At 40.4% G+C, this 20,681-nt stretch overlaps 1 protein-coding gene and 1 long non-coding RNA gene across 3 annotated transcripts; one reads left to right on the forward strand and one right to left on the reverse strand.

The window, feature by feature from the left end:
• The first annotated feature begins 15 nt into the window (after positions 1-15).
• Positions 16-20,363, forward strand: LOC133655927 (acyl-coenzyme A thioesterase 13-like). 2 transcript variants are annotated; one of them, XM_062056570.1, is made up of 5 exons: positions 987-1,052; positions 1,937-2,431; positions 2,626-3,935; positions 17,977-18,054; positions 19,163-20,363. In XM_062056570.1, exons 2-5 carry the CDS (start codon positions 2,112-2,114, stop codon positions 19,300-19,302), a joined length of 1,848 nt encoding a protein of 615 aa, XP_061912554.1. In that variant the 5' UTR covers positions 987-1,052; positions 1,937-2,111; the 3' UTR covers positions 19,303-20,363. The 2 variants fall into 2 exon arrangements, with proteins under 2 accessions (XP_061912555.1, XP_061912554.1); XM_062056571.1 differs by lacking the exons at positions 987-1,052; positions 1,937-2,431; positions 2,626-3,935 and adding exons at positions 16-260; positions 340-481.
• LOC133655925 (uncharacterized) lies at positions 10,038-12,869 on the reverse strand. The gene is made up of 5 exons (XR_009827065.1): positions 11,823-12,869; positions 11,084-11,632; positions 10,852-10,956; positions 10,687-10,759; positions 10,038-10,587 (listed from the first exon to the last, which is right to left on the reverse strand). It is a non-coding gene; the product is annotated as an uncharacterized LOC133655925 (long non-coding RNA).
• Positions 20,364-20,681: the final 318 nt, after the last annotated feature.

A 20,681-nucleotide genomic window follows, 5' to 3' on the forward strand; every position in this document is an offset into this window, starting at 1 on the left:
AATAGTTTAATGTAGTGGTTGAATAGCAAACATGATTTGATTTTATTTACAGATTTTAGTTTGCGCATATCACTATAGGTATGATTGTGTTTGCGTTTCAGTTCGGCCGTTTTAGTGCAACGGAACAACTTCCGGTTCATAATTTTGACATTTAGATAGTTTAGAATTGTATCAACAGGGCGTCAGTCTCTTTAAACACGTTAAAGCAAATGATGCGAATTATGGCAGAATTTTCAGGCTTCGACAGAGTCATGAGCAAGGCGAGTGTGGGATTGGTGCGGTTTCTGGTTTAGCTTGTTGCTCGAAGCGGCGTCTCTATCGTATCTTGCCACTTTTCAGGTGGACGTTCTCGCTGCCACGCCGGGCAAAGTAGTGTGTGAGCTGCGGGTGGAAGAGGAGCACACCAACCGGTTAGGGACGATACACGGCGGTCTGACAGCTACTCTGGGGGACGTCATCTCCACCCTGGCCATCATGAACAGTGAGAGGGGAGGAAGTTGCTTTACCTATTAGAAAAAACTGGATGTGAATATCTTGATGTGTGTAACATATAGAGACCTTTGAACACTTGCCTAAAATAAGCGGACATACAAAAAATGAATATCTATGCAGAATATTCTCATTTACTTTGTAGTTGCTTTGCCAGGGATTGTCATAAACACACACATCATGGCTTTTTGGAAAGATGAGGCTGTGCTGAATCCAGTGATACCAAATATATGAATATAGCATGTATAGTCAGTGTGTTACATCACTAAGTGTATGAGGTCTCCCAAATGAAAGAAAGTGAAACATTGACACATGGTTGTGATTAATCCAGCAATGCCAAATATGTAAATAGTATGCATTATCATTTATCACTAAATATATAAACTGTCCCAAATAAAAGAATATGTTGCATTGCATAACAATGTATTGTACTGTACCGTTTGACATCACCGGGGGATGGGGCACACAGCTCATACTCAACATAATCAAGTCTCCACAGCCCATTATCAATGGTGACAAGAATGTTGACCGATTCAATGTTACTGCAAAGTAAGTCACTAGAGGTAAGCGCTACTCTTTATTTATGATGCATTAAATAATAGTATATTTCACATGACACCATATACAGTTAATATGGAAAAATAAATAAATAATATAAAATATATTTGTGGGAAGGCGAGTACTAGACCAGAACCTCTGACAGCTATTACAACTGGTACAGGCGCGAGTACCAGAGACAAGGTCCTTCATGCAGCTTCTGAAAGGCTTGATGAAGATGTACATCTTCGGCTGCTTTCATACCCTGATCTCTTTGCATATGATGCCAAATATCATAGAAGCTGCCTTGGACACTACATCTCTGAACAAAATATAACAGCTGCCAGACGGAGAAAAGAATCAGAGAAGCAGACCAATGTCTATGACAAAGCCTTTATTAAGCTCACTGAAGACATAGATAAAACAGTATTGTCTAAAGATATGAAAGTCAGGACTCTAAATTCTTTGACTGATAGTTATGACATACTGAAGACTCTTTCTCAGCAAGAAGATGGCACAGTGGTCCAACACCAGAAATATGCATCCTGGAAACTAAGGAGAGGCTGATACAGTATTACAAAGACAGGCTGGTATTTGTCCCACGTCCTGGAAAGTCAGATCTGGTGTGCTCTGAAAGTATGCCCGTAGGTTATGCAGTGAGAGAAGCTGCTGAACTCACAGAAAAGACGGAAGACTGGGAGACAACACTTCCACAGACAAGTCAGAGTCTTTCTGATACCCAAATATTAGACAAGGCTGTTGACATATTGAGGAAAAGCATGGAGCAGGTTGAACATGACCGTCAATCATATGTTGGCAGTGATCGTCTATCACGTCTGCAATGCAGCAAGTATGTACCCAACATCCTGTATGACTTTGTTAACTGGTGTGTTGATTCACGTGCCCACAGAGATTACCAAACATGTGATGAGGACCCAGCTTCGAAGGACAGTCTCTGTGTGATCGCAATCTGCCATGATCTTATTGCACAGAGCTGTCACATCCATACGCCAATCACACTGGGACTTGCCATTCTGATTCATCATGAGTTTGGTAGTAAGACACTTATTGATGAGCTCAGTGCAATGGGGCACTGTGTTTCCTACACAGAGGTTAGGCACTTCCTCACATCTGTGGCAGCAGACCAGATATCAAGAACAAAGAGTGGTGTCTACATCCCAACTGGTCTCACTGGAGTCGCTGAACATGGCATTGTTGATGCAGCCATCGACAACTTTGATCAAAATGAAGACACTCTGGATGGGAAGCATACAACCCACGCTATGGCTTCTGTTGTGTTCCGAAGAGGCCATGTCTCCACAGCAGATAAATGCCTGGCACGGGTTCCAGAGAGGTCCCTCACTACCTTAAACACATTCGACATGGATGGAGATAGACTTTACAGGTAAATTTTGTGCATTCTTTTTTCTCTGAAATCTGATTTCATGTCATGGTATTTACTCAGTCACATAAGCTGCACAAATTAATGGGTTAGCAGAGTATGAATGCATGTTGTGAGGTTTTACAGTGTTGTGATTTGATATTTAATACATATGATCACAAGTTTATCCTCTCATTTCAATTGTATTGTGACTACAGATACATCAAATCTACAAAGCGACCAGAACCACCTGAGCTTCCCCAACCTGAGTTACTGCACGCAAACACAACAGTCTCCAAAGCAGCTGATGACAGAGATCTGGTATGGAAGCTGGCCCGAAACGTAAGGGAGAATCAGCAGCAGGTCCCTGCATGGTCTGCATTCAATGTCTTCATGTCAGACACTGCTTGTTCAGTAGCCAGTGTACTCTACATGCCCTTCATAAGAGAATCACCTTCAGAATTGTCCACCATCTATACATCTATGGTACGACTTGTACAGCTTGCTGCAGAACTGGGACAGCTCCATATTCTTGTGACTGCAGACCTGGCCATTTACAGTAAAGCACAACAGATCTTGTGGAGCAAACCACCGCTCTTAAATGGAAAGATCACAATGAGACTGGGAGGTATGCATATCACGATGGCTTACCTTGCAAGCATTGGCAAGCTCTATGGCGATGGTGGACTGTTTGACATACTAACAGAGACAGATGTGTATGCAGAGGGAACAGCACGACAGTTGCTTCAAGGGAAACAGCTGGCAAGAGGAGTAAGGAGCATAAAGCTAGCCTCTGAGGCCCTGTTCAGGCTCTTCTGGAAAGCCATGCAATCATGGCTTAAAAAACAAGGCCAATGTGCAATGACTAAAGCACAAGAGCAACTCCTAAAAGATGTGCAGCATGCATTTGAGGGTAATGACAAGGCCACTGCTCAACAGCTCATCAATGAGGTGAAGACTGAACTCCCTGAGATCCAGAATAGAATCCAGATGTTCACAAATGAGGGAGTTAAGCAATCAGCAACCTTTGGGTACTGGTTAACATTCCTAAATGGTGCTGATCTGTTGCTAAGGATGCTTCGTTCAGAGCGTGAAGCTGACTTTCAACTTCACCTGAATTGCATGTGTGAGGTTATGCCTTGGTTCAGAGCTGCTGGAAGGACCAATTATGCCAAGTACACGCCAGTCTATGTTGCAGAAATGAAATCCCTTGAACAGGAACAACCAGAAGCATACACATTCATGCAACAGGGGGGATTTGTTGTTCGCCGGTCTGAGGATCGAAGCTTCAACTGTGTGGCTACTGATCAGGCACTGGAGCAAACCATCAACCGAGAAGGCAAGAGTCAGGGTGGAGTTGTTGGCTTCACACTACGGAAGGGAGCTCTCACAAGATGGCTAATGACAAGACATGTGACCACAGCATATGTAGATGGCATGAAAGATCATCCAAACTACAATCCTGTCACCTGTCTCCTTTGTGTGCTATTGCTGAGCTGTGTGCCTCATCCCCCGGTGATGTCAAACGGTACAGTACAATATATTGTTATGCAATGCAACATATTCTTTTATTTGGGACAGTTTATATATTTAGTGATGAATGATTATGCATAATATTTACATATTTGGCATTGCTGGATTCATCACAACCATGTGTCAATGTTTCACTCTCTTTCATTTGGGAGACCTCATACACTTAGTGATGTAACACACTGACTATACATGCTATATTCATATATTTGGTATCACTGGATTCAGCACAGCACCATCTTTCCAAAAAGCCATGATGTGTGTGTTTATGACAATCCCTGGCAAAGCAAATACAAAGTAAATGAGAATATTCTGCATAGATATTCATTTTTTGTATGTCCGCTTATTTTAGGCAAGTGTTCAAAGGTCTCTATATGTTACACACATCAAGATATTCACATCCAGTTTTTTCTAATAGGTAAAGCAACTTCCTGACCACAATTATGTCAAGTTTCAAAGCTGTCAGAGCTTGTGTTATTAATCTACATGAGTTTATATGGCTTAACTCCCATACGGCCAGGCTGTATTTTTGTTCTTTTTTAAGTTTGGGGTGTATGACAATATGTATCAATTTAACAATGTTTGCAGTAAAATATTTTAACCTAAGAACCCATTTCATATATGGGAGACCTTAGAGATGAGGAAAAACATTGTTAGATTTTGTTCTACCTCCGGTAGGGGTATCTCAAATTTTGAGGGGCATTGTCACTGGCCTATAGACACAGACGGGAGCGGCGCGCTCCCAAATAACTTTTTAATCTTTGGGTTTTGGGGAAAGTAGCAAGTCATGTCAAGTCAAAAGGCTCAAGTCCAAGTGAAGTCACAAGTCATTGATGTTAAAGTCTAAGTCGAGTTGCAAGTCTCTTTACATTTTGTCAAGTCGAGTCCAAAGTCATCAAATTCATGACTCGAGTCTGACTCGAGTCCAAGTCATGTGACTCGAGTCCACACCTGGTATTTATTCATCGTCAAAGGAACAACATGGACAAAAGCATGCACAGGTGTTAGTGTATACAAATAAGCAAGTAAGATGAGCTGAGATTTTACCTGAATGGTGCCCCAAGGTGGTAAGAACTATAAAAAAGGTAAAAGTACAGGTCATAATAGTCAGAACTTCAGCTCAATCGTAAAGTAGGGTTTGAAATTATGGGTGTAGTGTATACAAAGATCAGTCCCTACCTTGTGTAACTCTCTGCATGTTTAATGCAGGTGCTGGTGAAGGCATATGAATACGTCCTTCCCCATGGTGAGGTGCTAAGGGAGATACATTGGTATTAAATGGTTGTGATCTGTTAACCATGGTTACTGGATGCTGAGATATTATTTCGGAGATCAGTCTTTACCTAGAAAGTTATCTCCAGTTGAGGAGTCGAGTTGACAAGTACTCATGACTCTTGCTGGCACTCGGCGAGACGGTGGAGCTGGGAGAAGGGATACAAGGAGAGGGGAATATCTTTAACACTAAGAATGTTAACCATATCTTTAATATTAATGTGGTGGTTTCATTTTTTTCGATGTTAAGAGATTATTCCTTACAATGCCTGTGCAATTGGCTTGCCAACCCCAGAGATGCGAGGTCACCATTTCCCGGGTCTTCTTCGCTATCATCCGAGTCCCCGAGACGATGGCTGTTGGGTAACCATATCATTAGGATTATTGTAATACCAAAATTGCCAAATATACATATAGTACAAGCATCTTTGGTCTATTTTTGAATGCTACCGGAAATAACCTTCCTATTACTGTAGAAACATGACAAAAACAAGACGGAACACACTTACACTGGCTTCCTGTTCCTTTTTTCTGGCAGCTCCTCATTCTCTGCCTCAGATTGCAAATCCCAACTCCATGTTCCTCAGTAATGTGACACAGAAGGAAATAGTTACAATCGTGAAAAATGTTTAAATCTAAGACTTCAACTGATTGTAAGAAATTACCAATGCAATAGATAGTAAATAATGTGCGGCAGCAGTTTTTATGGATCCAACTAAAGCATTTGACACAATTAATCACAATATTTTAATCAAAAAACTAGAACGATATGGCATCAGAGGGTTAGTCTTAAACTGGATAAGAAGTTATCTAACGAACAGGAAACAATACGTGAAGCTAGGCGAACACACGTCTACAACGCTAAATATATCCTGTGGTGTACCTCAGGGATCAATATTAGGACCTAAATTATTCAATGTCTATATAAATGACATTTGTAAATTTACAAAAGATTTAAAGTTAGTATTATTTGCGGATGATACAACGTTTTGTTCAGGAGAGAACACACAGAAGATAATACAAATAATAACAGAAGAAATTAACAAATTAAAAAGATGGTTTGACAAAAACAGACTATCTTTATCGTATTATTATAAGGACTCTAACCTCAGAATTAAAAATACGAACGGACTTTGACCAACAACTTTATCGTATTATTAATAAGGACTCCAACCTCAGAATTAAAAATACGAACGGACTTTAACCAACAACTTTATCGTATTATTAATAAGGACTCCAACCTCAGAATTAAAAATACGAACGGACTTTAACCAAGAACTTTACCGTATTATTCAGAAGGACTTTAACCTTGCGAATTTTAATATACGGATGGACTTTAACCAATAACTTTATCAGGCACAGATGAAAGATTCAAGACACAATGACATGAGTTGACCACTATGTACAACTATTATGTAAAATGGCGGACAGGGCAAAAATGCAATCAATCTATCAAAATCACCACTCTGTGCCTGGGATTACAAAACAGTGTTTGACTTACAGACTTCAGGACAGACTCCTAACGCAGATTTTATCTAAAAAGAAAGGTTCTGCTTACCTTGAATTGGCCAATTGAGTCTGTCCAGAAGATTGCAAGAAGTCATCAATCAACAGCGTGCCATCCCGGACGAGCCCCCAAATTGTTGCGTTGACCAGCATTCCTCCAATGGGGAATTCAAATTGCTAGTCTCTCCCAGATTCTTTTTATGGCAATACGCTGATGTTTATATTCAATCTCCAGGCAATAGTTGGTATTTTGTAGTTTATTCTCAAAGCTTAGAGGACAAACTGAGACCAATCCAGCACCCAAGCGTTCCCTAGCCCGGTCCAGATCGGTCTACCAAAACCCCGGAACTCCTGTCTACTTCCTCCTTCTCCTGTCCCCCCCACCTGCTGTTTCCCCAGTCTAGCTGTGCTCCGTATCTTAGGAATGTAATGGCAGTCTCAACAAAGACAGCGCTCTGACTCTAACCAAGGACACTCGAATCCAAGCACTTTGTACCACACGAGACATTAGCTGATGTAAATATGACTATAGGAGTTTTTAGAAAGAAGTAACACTTAAATATGGATATGCTTCCAACACCGGCCAGTTTGCTTTTTAGCTTAATGGTTAGGTTGCCAAACCATGAGGTGATCCCGTATCTAATGATGCTCTCTACAATGGCACGGTAGAAAATCATCATGATGTTGGTGCTTACGCCATACAATCTTAATCTTCGCAAAAAATATAGCCTCTGTTGCAGTCTATTGCACAGTTTGTCAATATGTGTCTTCCAGCAGAGAAGATTATCAATATGAATCCCTAAATATTTATATGAGGATACCTGGGTGATTTCCTGATTTTTGATGACCACTGGCTCATGGTCAGTCACTTTCCTCGGATCCAAAACCATTTCCTGTGTCTTGGTCACATTTAAAATAAGATGGTTGGTATCACACCACCTAATAAATAGGTCTATCTCGTCTTGGTACACAGAGGGGTCCGTATCCTTGTGTAGAAGGCTTAGGAGCACGGTATCGTCCGCAAATTTCACCATATAATTGTTAGGGTGCACAGTCCTACAATCATTGGTGTACAATGTAAACAGTGTTGGTGATACAACGCAACCCTGTGGGACGCTTGTGTTGCAGTGTTTGGTGTCTGACAGTGTTCTGTTGACCTTCACTTGCTGTGTTCTGTTTGTTAAAAAAGAGTGGAACCATTTGATCAAGGTGGAGTTTACACCCATGTCTTTGAGCTTCTCCAAGAGTATGTGAATTTGCACTGTATTAAAAGCTGAGCTAAAATCAACAAATAAAATTCTAGCATAAGCTTTTGTGTTCTCAAGGTGCTTGGAGATAAAGTGCAAGGTGCAAAGGATTGCATCATCAGTACTGCATTCCTGCTTGTACGCAAACTGGTACACATCTAACTTTGGCTTGACATCCTTCATGAGCAGTGACACAACACATTTTTCAAAACATTTCATAACAATCGAAGTGAGAGCTACGGGACGAAAGTCGTTGTTTACTGTGACACCGGGCTTTTTAGGCACTGGAGTTATAATTGACTTCTTCCACAGAGCTGGAACAGTGTGAGTGTTAAGTGACTATTGGAATATTGGACACCATGCTGTAGTTAGTTCCTCTGCACAGCTTTTGAGCAAAAAAGCTGGGAGGCCGTCAGGGCTTGCAGCCTTGCCCGTACGTACTCTACTAAAGAGACGGCGGATGCTGGTCGGGTCGACTTCCAGGCAGCAAGTGTCATCAGTGTCTGGCAGGGACTGCAAAACACTATCACACTCCTGAGAGAAGTTTTGATGGTCGAATCTCAAATAAAAGTCATTTAGCTCATTTGATTTTTGCTGCTCATCCAGGGTGATGATTTGTTTCTTTGCAGGGTTCATATTAGTGACTGATTTCATTGTGTCCCAAAGTTTTTTTGTATTTGACATTTGGAGATGATGTTCCATTGTTTGCCTATGTTGTTCTCTTGCATTAGTGAGAAGTTGTTTGAGTTCTTTTTGGACAACTGACAGTCCTGCTCAGTCTTTACTTCTAAAGGCCTGCTTTTTCCTATTTATGCAGTCTTTTATTTCTTTTGTTACATAGGGTTTGTTATTGGGATATACTACAATGTTTTTCTTGGGTACCACATTGCCAACACAAAACTCAATGTAGTCCGTTATAGTTACTGTAGCCTCATCTAGTCCTAGTGCATGGAACAGGGACCAGTTTGTGCACATGAAACACCCCTTCAGTGTCTCAATAGCATCGTCTGACCACACATTAATTGTCTTATGCTCAGGTTTAATTGATTTAAAAACAGATTTATATGTGGGTATTAGATGTATGGTGTTGTGATCCGAGTTGGAAAGGGGGGGCTTTGGTTTTGCTGAATATCCCCCCTTTATATTGCCATAGCATTTATATAGAATCTTGTCATTTCTTGTGTCACATTTTACAAATTGTTCAAAGCCCGGCAAGGCAGTCTCCAGTTTACAATGGTTAAAGTCACCCAAAAAGAAAACAGGAGCTCCGGGTGTGCGCTGCAGCTGTTCATGTGCGCACTCTGCTATGCTCGCAGCAGCTCTGCCTGCGTTGCCGCTGGGTGGGACATAAACAGCGGCTATGATGATGTTGCCAAACTCCCTAGGCAGGTAGTAAGGTCTCATTGATAAACACAGCAGTTCTACGTCACATTGAGCTGTTTACACCACTTGTCACTCACGTACACGCCGCCCCCGCCCCCTTTTCTCTTCCCGGAAGCGTCAGAGCGGTCAGCTCGTACGAGGGAGAATCCATCTAGGTCAAGCAGAGAATCCGGGACGCCTTGGTGAAGCCACGTCTCGGTGAACACCATGATGTTGGTTTCCCGGTATTCAAAGCAGCTCTTTAGGTTGACCCGAAGCTCATCCAGCTTTGGTGCCAGCGATTGCACGTTGCTGAGTATTATTGACGGCAGCGGTGGTCTGTTGATTCGCCGGCGGAGGCGTTCTCGGACACCTCCCCGTCTGCCTCGCTTGCGTTGTGGCCGTCTGCCGGTGTGTGTCGCTCGGATGACTGCCGGTAGATGTTCCGGTGGTGTGGATTGGCGTGGTGTGGGTCGGAGGCCCAGGTAACAAGGGAACGTTATGTGAACGTTAGGAGAACGTTGTGGCATTGTTCTGGGAACGTTCGTTTATAACGTTCAAATAACGTTTGGTTGTGGAGTTCTTGCTTGGTTAGCAGAACGTTAGCCAAGAACGTTTGGCTAGAACGTTTAGGGAACTGTTTAGGAACATGCTATTTACATCTGTTTTTATGCTATATTGTCAGGAATAACACTCAAACAGAAATTTCAACAGAATTAATTATTTATTTGTGATAGTGATTTCAACAGAAATAATTCTTTATCAGTGATATAATACAAAAATGGGGACGGCGTGGCGAAGTTGGTAGAGTGGCCGTGCCAGCAATCGGAGGGTTGATGGTTACTGGGGTTCAATCCCCACCTTCTTCCATCCTAGGCACGTCCGTTGTGTCCTTGGGCAAGACACTTCACCCTTGCTCCTGATGGGTGCTGGTAGCGCCTTGCATGGCAGCTCCCTCCATCAGTGTGTGAATGTGTGTGTGAATGGGTGAATGTGGGAATACTGTCAATTGCGCTTAGAAATATACTTGTATAGCGCTTTTCTACCTTCAAGGTACTCAAAGCGCTTTGACATACAACCCATTTATCATTTATCATTTATAAATGGAATGGAATGCAGTGGTCTTGGTCGTGCGCGTCAGTGTATCCTGCCCCTTCTTGGTTCTCTTCCTGGAAGTAAATCCATCCATCCATCCATCCATCTTCTTCCGCTTATCCGAGGTTGGGTCGCGGGGGCAGCAGCCCAAGCAGGGAAACCCAAATCCTGGAAGTAAATAATTATCACAAATACAACAAAGACAGCACTTGAATGTAGATTAATTGAATTTAATTAAAACATTGGCATAATTACTTTATCATTTACCTCTCATCTCACTCTGTTCTTTTGCTTGTTTCTTTTTCCTTTTTTGTCCTCCCTCTTAATTCCTCCTCTTCTCCTGCAAGTAGTTATAATTGCAAATTCAAAAGACATGCAGTGGAACTTCAATAAAATGGAATTCAAAATTGGGATATCTTCTCTTCTCCGTACCTCAAATTTTGAACCTCCCTTTCGAAAAGTGGCCAGTTTCAGGACCTCTCCAAGCTCACAATCCACTTCAGCTGTGGTCGTCTGCTTGTAAACACCCCTGCATGCCTTTGCAATCACCAGCACAATTTAGAATTCCCTTTAGAATAAATACTGTAATAATAACAGCTAGATCGACCTTGTGAGCATACATGCAACATATGTTCAAAGATGCAAACCTATTATTAACACTTACTATTTATTATTCTGTAAAGGGGCAAGTCCTCAAACGCCACTTTTCCTGACTTTCCACGGAGGCCAAGCTGCTCCAGGACTTTGTTCGTGGCAATTTTCCTCAGCATTGTCCTCACCGTGTCTGCCAAATTCGGAACGTTCAGGCAGCATTCAAACCATATCACTGACGGGGCAAATTATTGTTTAACTAAACTACAAATAAATCCACCCTTCTTCAGAAGTCATTCGTTGGTATTTGGTCAGTTTGGAAACTTTATAACAGCCAACCTGCACGAGAAATGTATGCTTGTTAGCGCCGGCGCGCATTTATACACAACGCTAAAACCGTAAAATGGTCTGAAATGAATCATGTAGGTTGGAAATTGTTATACAAAAACGTGCTTCGTATTTCACTCTTTCTATACTTACTTGTGATAAATGGATGGCGCACCAAATTGCTTTAAAATCGGGATTCTGGAAGTAGTTAGCCTTCGTCCTTCTTTGTCTCACGGAGCAGCTTCAATTGTGCATGCGGCAGGCAAATTATATTTGGTATATAGATGAGAACGTTCTTAGAACATATAAAAAAAAAACATATTTTTTAATATGTTCCAAGACCGTTCTTAGAACGTTCTTAGAACATATCAAAAACTTAATTTTTGAATGTTCCAAGAACGTTCTTAGAACGTTCTTAGAACGTTCTCATCTTGCATAACCAAAAGAGAACCATAAGGGAACGTTACGTTAACGTTAGGTGTTACCTGGGGGGACAGTAAGGCATCTCTGGAGTAGACGCGACATCCATGTTCCCATTGCACGTTCGTTGCAAGACAAAAAATTACACGTTCGCTGATAAAAAAAGAGGATCAGCAGTACGATATAAAAACTTGCTTCCATTGTTAGGGCTCGTGCTACAAACAATTGGTAGTTCAGACGGCCGAGTTCTTTGTATGTCGAATGTCAATTTATGCCGTGATCAGTTTCACGTAAAGTCACAAGCACCAAAGCATGTTTTTAAAAACGAATAAACAAAACGAACATGATGGTACGAACACTTAAAAAACACACTTAAAAAACACATAAAAGCAACAAGCACAAGCTCTGGTCGCTGCAGTGCTGCGCCCTCAGGTGCAGCACTGCAGCACCTAATGTTGGATATAGAGAACATACAAATCCTTTATTTATTGAATCAAAGATACTGAAATTCCACGACATAGTGAATTTGCAAACAGCTAAAATTATAAACAAAGCAAACTATAACCTGCTACCCAAGAATATACAACAATTCTTTTTAAAAAAAGAGGAGAAATATAATCTTTGAGAGAAATGTAATTTAAAACATTTGTACGCACGTACAACACTTAAGACCTTCAGTATATCAGTATGTGGAATTAAATTATGGAATGGATTAAGCAAAGAAATCAAACAATGTACTAATATGATCAATTATTTATGCTTACATGTGGAAATAATAATAATAATAGTAAATAAAATAATAATAATAAAAAAAGGTAAATAAAGCATAAAATAGTCTCTAATAAATTAATTAAATAAAAAACAGTATATAAAATATATACATCAGCAAATAACAAAAATATAGATCAAGAAAAATGATCCTTAATATGTGCAGCAATTTTTCCCACTCACATCACCTCATTTTATATTTTTTTCTACAATTAACACATAATAGACATACCTTTTTTTTTTTGTAATGGAAACAAAAACAACAGGGCGTCACACACAGCTAGTCCACAGTAAACAGGATCTCGAGCTCCACTAAAGAATAAAGAAAGAAATAATACACACTCATATAAATAGCAAAGAACGGCTGTTTCCACTCCATTAACGTTACGTTGTTGACTAACGAAGTAACGTTAGCGACCTGGGCCTAAACAACACTGACAATAAAGTAATGCGCTTTCGTTTCAACTAGTTGGAAATATGTGGAATATCGTAGCATGTAACCTACACACATTCACAGCGTCTAACAAAAGATAGCCCAAGTTAACTGTATTGAACTTTTGAAACGTTCATTTACTACGTTACTCACCGGCTTCACGCGGGAAACTTTCAAATTCTGGAGTCGGGGTCCCCCGGAACACAAAACACAGATAAAAGACAATTTTACAATAGCACGGCGAAAAAATGACCGTCGTTGTGTGGGTTTTTTGACGAATAACACTCTTTTTCCACTTTTCTTCGGTCCCGCCTCGATCACCTCCCGCGTGCAGCCATTTTGAATTTTCTGGATACGTGATGTCAGACGCACGTCCCCATGCAAAGCATTCTGGGAGGCGGCGTTGGGAGTGAACAAGTGCATGGAAACTTGCGTCGCATCAAGAAAAATACACAGCAAATAAACTTTACTTAACTACCATAACATATTCTGCCGAAATTGCTATTCCATTTTAAATAAAATAGCCTTTTTTTACAGAATATAAAGTTTTACTGCTAGTCCCAGAGGTGGGACCAAGTCATTGCTTTGCAAGTCACAAGTAAGTCTCAAGTCTTTGCCCTCAAGTCTCGAGTCAAGTCCCGAGTCAAGACAGGCAAGTCCCGAGTCAAGTCCAAAGTCAAGACTGGAAAGTCTCAAGTCAAGTCCCAAGTCCTGCATTTTGAATTTCGAGTCCTTTCAAGTCCTTTTAACCACAGACTAATATATTTACACAGATTGTGTATGCTTTTAAAATGCTGTATTTATTTATTAAAACAAGTGCATTTGAAATTGCAGGAAAAAAAATAGTGCTGACATTGCACTTCATAATAGCACTATTATCCAGTCATTTTAAACATTTAACTCATTCCTTTACAGAATAAACACATTTGAAAAAACAAGTGCAACTGTACTTATTTGCACAAAAGTGTTAACATTGTATTTCCTTGGCACATTGCATTGTAACTACCGGTAGTTCCACAGCAGTTTCTATCCTGTTCTTACCTTATCTCATTGATCTCATCTCATACTGTATGTGTGTTGATGTGTGCGTACATATGAAAAACATAACAAAAACATGAACAAAACAATGAACAGAGTTGTACTTTTTAGATGTCAGGGCCCTATGCAATACGTTCACATATTCTTAATATAGTATACATTTTAACTGACCTTTATTTGACTATGTTTGTGTTTTTGTAGGTGGCTAAAATACGCGGTGCTGCTGATCTCCGTCTAACGTTACGTTACTGTGTGTGATACATTGACTAACGTAACGTTATGTATAGGTACCTCATGCAACCCTGCTTAAAAAAAATCACTTGACAAAAAGTATGAATAAGGTAGCGAACTGCAGTGGACGCAACATATTGCCGTGTTTGCAATGACGTTATAACCATAGACATCTTATAAGTAGACGCAGCATTGGCTGCTGTGACACGAGCAATTTGGCCGCCATCTTGAAGTGGTGATGAGGAGCCGGCGAGCAGCCTAAACTGACAGTTGACAGGTAGAAAACAAAGATGGTGTTCAGCGTTTTCCAACTCAAATGAGCGGACTGTTGAAAATAGAAATCGGGTGATTACTTTTCACAGGTAAGATTTAACATTAATGTACTATTGGTTGTATTTTATGAAAATAATATTACCACAGAGTTGAGAAGGAGCAAAGATCTTTAATATTTGTATGTGAAAATCACAAATAAATCTTCTGGGGGAGGATGACCCCCCTACATGGGTTTGGTTTACAAACTTTCAGCCCCACCTAAAACAAAATTCACCAGCCGCCACTGATTATGATGCATTCTCATTTTAGGCAAAATATAAGACAATACTTTCTTAACAGTATAATTGTAACCAGGAATAAGTCTTCAAGTAACAATATTCAAATACTAACATTGTTGGGTAAGACAGAATTTGGTTTTACTCTGAATCCAGTGAAACAGATTGGTGGTTTTAGCTGATATAAAGACTTACAGGTGTTTATATATGTTTATGTTGAAGTATTTGGCAGACGCTTTTATCCAAAGCGACATACATAAAAAATACATATAAAACAATGACTGTAAACATGATCATTTAAGGGAAGAATGTAATACAAAATATCAATACAAAGTGTCAAGACAGAATAAACTCTGCTGCTGCAGCAACAGAGATACAGTCTATAAGATATATAGATATCTAATGTATTCATACATTGTTTATGTAGGATATACGCATGTATATATAACCTAATCATATTATTTCTTCAATTTAAAAATAGCTGACCGTTTTTTTCCCCTTTCTCTGGGATTATATTCCCAGTTTTGATCTCGGACGTCTGGTCACTTATAGCGTATAAGAATATTATATTACTGTTAAGCAAACTATGAATAATAAAACACGCCAAAACATGTGTCCTTTATCATAGCTACACATATAACAAAAAAGCGCGTGAAAATCAGTGGTATTCAGTGAGGTAAAATGAATTAAATGCGCTGACAGTTCATTGCTCCTGCCAAATGAATTGCACTAGTGGAGCGGATCACCACTCCAAGATGGCGGCCCCGCGTCTCGTCTGCGCCTGTAGGCAGTAGCGCGCGATGCTGCGTACCCTTATAAGATGTTTATGGTTATAACGTTAGCAGTGAGTTTACAGCCTCACTGATTTAACTACACAGCAAATAAAAGTCACGTTACTTAGCCAATAAACGTTAGCTTACATTCAAAACTTACCCTTCTTTGTGCATCTTCAAATGTCGAACGAAATTGGAAGTTGTTACGTCTCCGTCTATAATATTCCAACTGCATGATTTGCATAGGGCTATTCGTTTTTTGTTGACCGAGTCGTAGTTTTAATACCCGAACGAAATTAACTTTGGCATAATTGTTTCTCTCTGCCGCATTGTTTGACAATTCTTCTTCATTGGTTGTCCTGCAATTTGATTGGATGAGAGCTGTGGGATGAAAATAGCGTAGATCTCATTTGATTGGCTGTTGTACTGAGCGCACACCAGCTGACAGGAACAACACGCTGATAGACACAGACAAAGAAAAGGAAAAATACGGAGCGGCGCGCTCCCAAATAACTTTTTAATCTTTGGGTTTTGGGGAAAGTAGCAAGTCATGTCAAGTCAAAAGGCTCAAGTCCAAGTGAAGTCACAAGTCATTGATGTTAAAGTCTAAGTCGAGTTGCAAGTCTCTTTACATTTTGTCAAGTCGAGTCCAAAGTCATCAAATTCATGACTCGAGTCTGACTCGAGTCCAAGTCATGTGACTCGAGTCCACACCTCTGGCTAGTCCTAATATCAAACAACGTCATTACAATCATACATAAATGATGATGGAAACACAAAGGCCGATCTTTACTGTGAATGTAGCAATAAATCAATAAATCTATACTTACGTTCGTGTTTCAGCAAAGAAAGTCCAGAAATGATCATCTTGGCTCATGCGCGTACACACTAGTAGGCGCGTCCACGTCTGCGGGTGCAGACATTGGTCGGCTCAGCGCGCGTAGGCGGAGCCTATAACTCTAGGCGGCGCGCGCCGGTTTAGTTTGCGCTTCCGCGTACGCGAATCAGACACGGGTCTGCTCAGGATCCGCTGTCTGACCGTACAATTTTCAGAGGCGGAGCTGTATCCTCTAGGCGGAGCCAAAACGAATGTGACAGTAACGCGGGTTGGGCGACTTGAAGGCGGATCCGTATTGCAGTCTTCTGCTGTGTGGGTGGTATCTCAACTTAAGAGGTGTGTGTATCAGCATCAAGGGTTGGAATTGGGGGTTAAATCACCAAAAATGATTCTCGGGCGCGGAGCCGCTGCTGCCCACTGCTCCCCTCACCTCCCAGGGGGTGAGCAAGGGGATGAGTCAAATGCAGAGGACAAATTTCACCACACCTAGTGTGTGTGACAATCATTGGTACTTTAACTTAACTTTAACTTTACACATACAAACTGTAGCACACACAAAAGCACATTTAATAAAAAAAAAACGTTATTATGGTCTTACCTTTACTTATACTTTTGAACAAAAGCATCGATAACTTGTTGATAGAAGTCTTCCTTATCTTTCTTCAGTTTTAAAAGTCTCTCTGTCTCGATGGAGATCTTCCTTTAATTATTACCTCCTGCTTCGATTGAAAGTCCAGTTTAGAAAACTGTTTTATTTTAGATATGTAATCCTTCATGTTAAAAGTTCAGGCGAGAGGAAAAAATAAACGATCGCTGCTAACTGTTGCTGCTTGTTGTCACTTCTTCTGCAGCCGAGTAGTCGCAAAAATGATCTCTGGGATCACTACCGCCCTCTACCACCAGAAGGCGGGATTACTGCGAGCCTCACCCAGTGCGTCTTCGCAGCCGTTTTATGATTGCTCAGCACAAGAAATACGTTACACACATACAGTTGTTGACAAAATACACTGTACATTATATTCCTCAGCTAACTAAACTATGGAAATTTATAATATAATTCATATAGCAATACGGTCTCACTGCACAGCAGGCCAGCAGTTAGCCGAGTCATTGCGCAATCCATGGCGAGGCTCAACTGGCTGGTGACTCACCACAAGTCTCTTCTCAGTATTTGAACGGAAAATGTGAAAATTCAGCGATTTTGAATAAAAATAATCTAAAACTGGTGAAGTTAAATGGAAAATAACTTTATAGTATAATCACTGGATACATTTAACAATTCAAAACAGCAGCTTGGAATTTGGGACATGCTCTCCCTGAGAGAGCATGAGGAGGTTGGGGAGGGTAGCGGGGGGGTGTATATAGTAGCGTCCCGGAAGAGTTAGCGCTGCAAGGGGTTCTGGGTATTTGTTCTGTTGTGTTTATGTTGTGTTACGGTGCGGATGTTCTCCCGAAATGTGTTTGTCATTCTTGTTTGGTGTGGGTTCACAGTGTGGCGCATATTTGTAACAGTGTTAAAGTTGTTTATACGGCCACCCTCAGTGTGGCCGTATAAACTTGTTGATAGAAGTCTTCCTTATCTTTCTTCAGTTTTAAAAGTCTCTCTGTCTCGATGGAGATCTCCGTATGGTCACCTGGTGCTGCACATTGTGGAGATCATGCAGCAAGGTACACACAACACCCGAGTACACCTTCTACTTCAGCTACTCTATGTAGTACATTGCAGTTACTTTTTCCTGTGTACCTCGTTACATACTAGACCAAACCTACTAGGGAACATCGTACCCACTACCAAGTAACTACATAGTACTTCCATACATACTACACAGGAGCAGTTTGGCGTGCGTACGTACTATTAAGTAACTACTGCTGTATTGTGTAATAGGTAAATAGTGCATACATACTATGGCATAGGACAATTACACATCAGTATTAATATGTAGAGTAGTACACACTTCATGGAGTACACTCTATAGTATATACACAGCCTGTCAACTTTAGTAGGCACTAAATTTTTGAATAATGCTCTTCATTGTGTGCTCTAAATAGTATGCACATTGTAGTGGGCATTTAGTAGTATGCACTACTTGGTAATAAGTGCTTTTATAGTGTGCACTGCATTGTTTATAATTCCATAGTATGCACTTTGTAGTAGTGTGCACTGCAGAGTGTACAATTTCAATTACACACCACGGAGTGTGCACTTACGCATTTGGTAATAAGGACTTTGAAGTTAGTACTACATAGTGTAAGCGTTGTACAATTTATAGTCCGCACAATGTAGTGTACACTTAATAGTTCGCATGTATTAGTGGGCACTTTATAGTTTGCACTTGGTAGTAAGGACTTTGTAGTATGTACACTTATAGTATACACTATGTCGTGTGCAATTAATAGTACACACATTGTAAGCACTTGTATGTCTTACATAGTACACATTACATAGTGTACACTTAATAACATGAATACTATGCATGTCACACACCGTAATGAACACTTGGTAGTGTGCACATTGTAGTACACTATGTAGTAAGTACTTGATGGTACACATACTATTTTATGTCATACTACAAAGTGGTAGTAGTGTAGACACTACTAAATTAGAATGTGTGTAAGCACCGTAGTACTATTAGTAGTGCGTACATAAGTATTATATTTTGTAGGAAATCCTTTTTTTCTCACATGAAAATGTTCTTTTAAATTTGTCAGTCTTCTTTTACGCGGAAACAAGAAGGTGTCTGGTAATTGATGGTTGTTTTTTGGCCGTGACCTTCAGGTTCCCAGCTGGCCTGCTTCCACGGTTTCGGAACCATCCGCAGCCTGAAGGAGCGTTTCCATATGAGCCTGACCGAGGAGCAGCTGCAGGTTCTGGTGGAGCAGCTGGTAGACGGCTCCATGCGCTCCATCAACCCCTAAACTTTACGACTCCTTCCAGTACGTCACAAACGGCATCATGTGACCAGACGCTGAGTCAGCTGTTCTTTTGTTTTCGTTCTTAAGCACATAAACACTCCATGTGAAGCACACGCGACAAATGCTGAATGTTTTCCCCATGATGTGGGCTGAACACTAACATGCTATCATTAGCACGCATCCACGCGTGTTGATGGCGTGGAAAAGATGACTGATGTGTTGTAAATGACACATTTGTGCTAGAAATTGCGTCAATTCACATTTATTGAAATGTAGAACGATGCTTTAACGTCGCTGAGACTTGATGGAACATTCCAGCTAACAGAGCGTTGTTTGAGCCCCCGACGTTGGCGCGCTGTGGTTGGTCGACACATACCTTGCCGGTGATTGACTGCAGCCAATCAACACATTTCTGATTATGTGAACAAAATGGAAGCTAACCTAGCGTCAGTAAAGCCTTCAAGCAGGTACTTATTAGTATGTATACACCTGCTTACATAATGCTAGTTACATACTTACCTACTAATGAACAAAGTACGTACTACCAAATATTACTACCACAGTAGTACTACTCAGTAATTACATAGTCCTACTACACAATAATATGTTAGTACGACACAGCAGTAGTTTAGTAGTGCGTGCGTACTAAGTACAACACAATCATAGTTTAGTAGTGCGTTCTACTAACTACTGAGTAGTTGTTTAATAGTGCATACATAGTACTACTAAACAGTAGTTTAGGAGCGTGTACGTAAAATGTACTATGCTGAGTAACTCAAGTAGTACACACTATGTAATACGCAGTGTACTACATAAGGTGTACTTAATTGTACTCTGTGGTTGACTGCAGCCAATCGGGTTTCTGATTGTGTACTTGAACTTTGTATGACAACGAAGTGGTTAACTTCCACTAAATATACAAATCTAAATAAGCATCAAAGCAGCCTTGAAGATGTTATAATGTACAGTCTATATTTATATTTAACACAACCAATGCATTTAGATTGTACTAACCAGCTAACTTGTTTTTGTTTTCGTACACACAACTTCAAACTGGAATAAACTCTCTTGATTGATGGACTGTTGACACTTTCTGAACTACAAACCCCGTTTCCATATGAGTTGGGAAATTGTGTTAGATGTAAATATAGACGGAATACAATGATTTGCAAATCATTTTCAACCCATATTCAGTTGAATATGCTACAAAGACAGCATATTTGATGTTCAAACTGATAAACATTTTTTTTGTTGCAAATAATCATTAACTTTAGAATTTGATGCCAGCAACACGTGACAAAGAAGATGGGAAAGGTGGCAATAAATACTGATAAAGTTGAGGATATAAACATTTTTTTTGTTGCAAATAATCATTAACTTTA

Source organism: Entelurus aequoreus, linkage group LG08 (assembly GCF_033978785.1).
Source record: "Entelurus aequoreus isolate RoL-2023_Sb linkage group LG08, RoL_Eaeq_v1.1, whole genome shotgun sequence".
Classification (NCBI taxonomy): Eukaryota; Metazoa; Chordata; class Actinopteri; order Syngnathiformes; family Syngnathidae; genus Entelurus; species Entelurus aequoreus.

Bases quoted from the DNA above. Each gene is read 5' to 3' on its own strand.
- LOC133655927 (XM_062056570.1), top strand. From the start codon at position 2,112: ATGGGGCACTGTGTTTCCTACACAGAGGTTAGGCACTTCCTCACATCT. The intron at 2,432-2,625 runs GTAAATTTTGTG...TTGTGACTACAG, and splicing joins GATGGAGATAGACTTTACAG to ATACATCAAATCTACAAAGC. The intron at 3,936-17,976 runs GTACAGTACAAT...ATCTTTCTTCAG, and splicing joins TCCCCCGGTGATGTCAAACG to TTTTAAAAGTCTCTCTGTCT.